General features: G+C 65.5%; 5 protein-coding genes across 5 annotated transcripts in view; 3 read left to right on the forward strand and 2 right to left on the reverse strand.

The window, feature by feature from the left end:
• Window positions 1–427, forward strand: part of FAP125 (kinesin-like protein) — a gene marked incomplete at both ends in the record, with an annotated part of 2,262 nt that extends 1,835 nt beyond the window's left edge. Inside the window, one exon of the mRNA XM_002507930.1 lies at window positions 58–427. Within this exon, the coding sequence (XP_002507976.1) occupies window positions 58–427 (370 nt within the window). The remainder of the gene's footprint in view (window positions 1–57) is intronic.
• A 209-nt stretch (window positions 428–636) lies between these two features.
• On the forward strand, window positions 637–1,590 carry MICPUN_60820 (Beta-Ig-H3/Fasciclin; the record flags this gene model as incomplete). Its single annotated transcript, XM_002507931.1, has 2 exons — window positions 637–843; window positions 1,261–1,590. The coding sequence occupies 2 exons, from the start codon at window positions 637–639 to the stop codon at window positions 1,588–1,590; spliced, it is 537 nt and encodes a 178-aa protein (XP_002507977.1).
• Window positions 1,591–1,782: 192 nt separating this feature from the next.
• Window positions 1,783–2,178, reverse strand: MICPUN_60821 (predicted protein; the record flags this gene model as incomplete). The annotated part of the gene is made up of 1 exon (XM_002508220.1): window positions 1,783–2,178. The coding sequence occupies one exon, from the start codon at window positions 2,176–2,178 to the stop codon at window positions 1,783–1,785; it is 396 nt and encodes a 131-aa protein (XP_002508266.1).
• Window positions 2,179–2,414: 236 nt separating this feature from the next.
• Window positions 2,415–4,828, forward strand: MICPUN_60822 (predicted protein; the record flags this gene model as incomplete). The annotated part of the gene is made up of 2 exons (XM_002507932.1): window positions 2,415–4,684; window positions 4,819–4,828. 2 exons carry the CDS (start codon window positions 2,415–2,417, stop codon window positions 4,826–4,828), a joined length of 2,280 nt encoding a protein of 759 aa, XP_002507978.1.
• A 94-nt stretch (window positions 4,829–4,922) lies between these two features.
• Window positions 4,923–5,000, reverse strand: part of UPF0066.2 (hypothetical protein) — a gene marked incomplete at both ends in the record, with an annotated part of 1,338 nt that continues 1,260 nt past the window's right edge. The window contains one exon of the mRNA XM_002508221.1: window positions 4,923–5,000. This exon is cut by the window's right edge and continues 1,260 nt beyond it. Coding sequence (XP_002508267.1) covers window positions 4,923–5,000 — 78 coding nt within the window.

A 5,000-nucleotide genomic window follows, 5' to 3' on the forward strand; every position in this document is an offset into this window, starting at 1 on the left:
AGTTTAGGGGCACACACTAGCGCTGCTCCGCATATACACCGCGTTCGCAAGGAACAGCTGGGTCGGCCGCGATCAGTACGGCGACCGCTTTGACATCACCATGGGCCCTTGCCAGCCCGAGCAGACCGTCCAGTGCCGCCGCACCGTCACCGCCACCCGACTGGACCGTAACCACGGCTGGGGCATGAACCTTCGCTTCCGCTGTGGCGGCCAGGTTGTCTCCATTGGCAACTCCTTTACCCGCTCCAGGTCCACCACCACCAGTTTCACCATGTCCGACGGCCAGTGCCCCGACGTGGTCAACAGGAACAACTGGGAGGGCCACGACAGGTACAGCGACAGGTTCGCCATCAAGGTCTCCGGCTGCGTCGGTGCCGCCCTCGGCGATGCCCAGAAGTACGACCACGAAGACAAGCTCATCCAGTAAAGGCCATTTCTCAGATTAAGAGACGCGCATACTCGTACGAACGAGACCTCGAACGCGCTTCTTCAGTTCTGTTCTCTCTCCAGGTTTTTCAGGATAAAATGCAGTTGTAATAATATCGACCTGATACGATGACTCACACAGTCGGCTCCTGTTCCAGGGGGACGCGCTCACTTTTGCACACGCCGTTCATCACGCATCCACACGCAACGATGTCTCTCGCCGTCTCTCAGTTTGCCTCCGTGCGTATCTCCGCCAAGCCCGTTGCGCGCCGCAACGCCCCCGCCCGGATGACTGTCCGCGCCGCCGGTGGCGGTGGTAAGGGCGGCGAGGAGGGTGGTCGTGCCTTTGGCAACGATGCCTTCGGTATGGTCGCCAAGAACGCTAACTACGGCCTTTTCGCCGCAGCCATCACCAAGGTAAGTTCACTCGCACATCCGATAAATCGACCCGCCCATTCACTGCCGCATGCATCGATCGCCGCGCCCCCATGACCGAGGGTCACGAGCTGTCGTGGCTCGGCATTTTGTCCTCTCCGCGATCGCGCGTCGGTTTTTCCCGGGAACTCGACGCGCTTCGCTTCGCTTCGCGCGAGGCGATCGGGACGGCGTACCGATTGCCTCGCAGCATCTCTGCAGATATCAACTCACGTGTGGATCTGTTTATAGCGCGTCCCGGCCTCGATCGACGTCGCGACAGACGCAGCGTCGCGCGGCATGACCCTTATCCTCGCGCGTCTGTTCGCAATAACGCACCTTTAGTAGTAACGCGTTCGTTTTTAGGACCGTCCGAGAAATAACTGCCCCTGACCCTTCCGTCCCCGGTCGACCACGCAGACTGGCTGCGAGGGCATCATGACCGGCCCGGGCCCCATCACCGTCTTCTGCCCCAACGACGACGCCTTCGTCGAGCTTGCCCAGAAGCTCGGCACCACCAAGATGGATCTCATGTCCCACCAGGCGCTCCCCAACATCGTGAAGCATCACGTTGTTCAGGGCGCGGTGACCCTCGCCGACATGAGCGAGGGCAAGGTGTTCACCACCATGGGCGGCACCCAGCTCAAGTGCTCCGGAGGCAAGGTGAATGGCATGTCCTTCAAGAAGAACGATATCAAGGTGGGTAACGGGATCGTGCATGCGGTCAACGGCGTCATCCCCTCCCAGTGAGTGAGTGAGTGAGTGAGTGAGTGAGTGAGTGAGTGAGTGCCTCTGCGCCACCCGCGCGCCGTGGTTGCCGATTTTGCCCGACTGCCTTGGCTTCCGGGCTCGTGTGCGACGGCGACTCGATATGACTCGTGGGACTTTCAAATATTCACATATATATTCGCCTGTTCGTTATGTGCTTCATCGACCCGGTCCTCAGTTGATGCGCCGGGGTCTGAGCGCGCCGATCTCGTCGCACTCGGCCACGATGTTCTTGATCTCTTTCTTGGTGACGCCCTCGTCCACTTCCATGTCTTCGTCCGCCTCGCCTCCGCGCTTAAACTCGTCGGTGTGCTCAAAGTTCTCGTCCGCGTGCTCGTCCTCGTCGGGCCACGCGGGCTCCTTCGCGCCCTTCTTTGCCGGCGTGACGCTCTTGCGCATCCTGGGGCGCATCGCGCCGATCTCGTCAGCCTCGTCGAGCAGCTTGGGTACCTCGTCGTCGGCGATCTCCTCGACGTCAGCGAGCTCGACGTCAGCGGCCGTGGGCTCCTCGACGTAGTCGGGGTCGACGGCGGGGGGCTCGTCCGCGTTCCAGTTTTCCATGGGGGACATGGTCGTTTGTGGCGTTGCTTCGCTGCGCCTCGAACTTTGATTTTGAATTTAAGTGCACGAGAAGCGGTGTGGATTCCGTTTCTGCCACTCTGCCAGTGGCCAGTCTGCCAGTCTGCCAGTCTGCCAGTGGCCACCTCACGCCGCTTGGCAGCTGCAGTCAAATCGTCGGGTTGCACTAACGTGATACCCGTCGGGCACGGCTCACTGTGAGAGGCGCCCCAGAGGGAAGGAAAGGGATGTTGCGCCTCGGTACGTGGCTGGCGCTGGCCATCCTGATGGCCAGTCCGAGGCCCGGTGTGGACGGATACGAGCCCAAACGCATCCGCAAGGTCGCCGACTTGCGCGATAACATGTACCCGGTGATGGGGCACTGGCCGTGCGTGCTACTGCTGAACGCCACGGGCTCCGCGGGATGCTCGACGCGAGAGCCCGTGTGGGCCACACTGCAGCGATGCGAGGACATGGGGTGCGTGCGGTCCATCGCGGGTGACAGAACCCTGCTGCTGCCTCCGTCCGTGTTCCCCAGGGCGATGCGCGAGTACCTCGACGGCTCGGCGCCCGTGGACGAGGGTTGGCGCGGACGGGTGAGGGGGATGCTGGTGGAGGTGGGCGACGGCGCGGGGTTGAACGCGACGGACCTCGGCGACGCGAGCTTCTCGCCGCAGCCCGCGTACCCCCAGGCGGAGCTTCGCCCGGCGAACGATCCCGGCACGCACCAGTGGAACCCGCACGGATTCGGCGCCACGGACCGACGATTCGAGGACTTCCCGATCGCCCTCCTGGACTTCGAGGGGACGGACCTGGCGAGGACCTTCGCGCGGGTGAACCACGAGACCGAATACGTCAAACCCGACAGGGTGGCCAGCGCGGATTTCCTGATGCAGTCGGCGCTGTCGTCGAAGCAGAAGCTCGGGGTGCCGAAGGTCACGGAGGAAAACTCGGCGTACTGCCTCGCCGCGCGCGCGTGCCTACCGATCGGGGGTTACTCCGTCATCGCAACCTCTCCACCCCGCGCCAGCCCGCCCGTCCGGTCCGACGACGACGGCGACGCGCGGGCTCGCCCCGGACGACGGACCCCTTTCGTGCTGGTGAGCGCGAGGCTGGACGCGACGGCGATGTTTCACGACGTCGCGGCGGGCGCCAACGCGGCGATGAGCGGGCTCATCGTCCTCCTCGCAGCCGCCGAGGCGTACGCCGCGGCGCTGCGTGCCGCGGAAGCGGCGGTCGCACCCGGCGAGGCGAAAGCGACGCCGGCGAAGCGCGTGGCGTTCGCGGCGTTCGCGGCGGAGGACTGGGGATACGCCGGGTCCAGGCGGTTTCTGTGGGAACTCGCCGGCGGGGGCGCCGACGCCGGCTTCGGGGCCGCGAACGTTGGCGACGTCCTCGGCCTGGGCGACGTCGACGCCGCGATCGAGTTGGGCGCGATTGGACTCGCCCATCGAAGGATTCCACCCGACGTCGCGTCCCCCGCGGTGTTCGTGCACGCCGCTCCCGGCGTCGGCGGCGCCGGGCTGGCCGACGCGATTATCAAAACCGGCGCGGACGTCCCCGGCGTCTCGTTACGGAGGTCCGCCGACGGCGTACCGTTCCCGCCCTCGTCGACGTTCTCGCTGCTCAGACGGGACGCGGCCATACCCGCGGCGGTGCTCGCCGAGTACGACGACAGGTACATCGATCCGTTTTACGGCGGCGCGTTTGATTCGGGCGTGGACGCCGTGGACCCGGCGCGGATGGCCCGCGTCGCCGTCGTCCTCGCGAAGACGCTGCTCAACGTCGCGGCGGGGTTCCCTCCCGGGTCGGCGCAGCTGGCGAGAGCGACGGAAGGCGTGGACGGGGCGGGCGTGGACGCCACGACGCGCGAGCTGGTGACCTGCCTCGTGGACCCCGCCGTGGGTTTCGACTGCGACAGGGCGAGAGCTCTGTTCTCGCACGCGACGGGGCGGTGGAGCAGCAGGTACGCGGGCGTATTACCAGGCCTACTAGCCAAGGACCACCAAAGCCCGCTGGGCAAGTCGGACGTCCAGAGGTTCGCGTGGAACTTTCTGGCGAACGCCACCGCGGACCGCCACCTGAGCTCGTTCAAATCGTGCGCGTCGCAGGAGGAGTGCGGCGGCGGCGGCGGCGGCGGCGACGTCGCGGAGGTTTGCGTCGGCGCGACCGGCGATCGCGGCGGGTTTTTCGGCCGGCAGGAGCGACTTCGCTCGAAGCGCCGGCGGCTGATCGAACGGGACGAGCGCCGCGGGGACGCGTCGCGGCTCGGCGCGGACGACGGAACGAGCGCTTTGTATGGGCAATTAGACGGGGACGACGGAACGAGCGCCGAGCCGGGGGCGTGCGTCGCGGCGAGCGTCGGGTTCGTTCCGGCTCTGTCGCACAGGCTCGCCTTCGACGCGACCGAGCTGATCTGGCGTCTCGGGGCGACCGATCCGACTGAGCTCGCGCTGGGCGGTGGGGAGGATCCCGTCTGGACCGAGAGCAACTGGCCGGGATCCGTGGGCATCACGGCGTACGTGCACGAGGGGGAGTTTCGAGACCTGGTTATTTTCTTCTCCGGATTGGCCGTGGCGATTGGGTCGTGGTGGTACATTCGGCGGCTCGACCGGTGGTACACCGACTTGGAACAGACGGAATGGGGTCGAGCACCGTATAACTGGGTGGACACCGGCCCGCCGCCGACCGCGGCGAGAGAGAGTACTCGTAGTACATGAAAAGTTACAGGCGAGGAGAATTGAGCTGAAGAAGACTCAGTCGACTGTGTCAGCCGCGACGATGTCCCTAAACGCGTCGGCGACTGCGCCACCCCGACTCGCGTCCCGCTTCGT

The sequence above is a fragment of the Micromonas commoda genome, chromosome 8 (genome assembly GCF_000090985.2).
Source record: "Micromonas commoda chromosome 8, complete sequence".
Classification (NCBI taxonomy): Eukaryota; Viridiplantae; Chlorophyta; class Mamiellophyceae; order Mamiellales; family Mamiellaceae; genus Micromonas; species Micromonas commoda.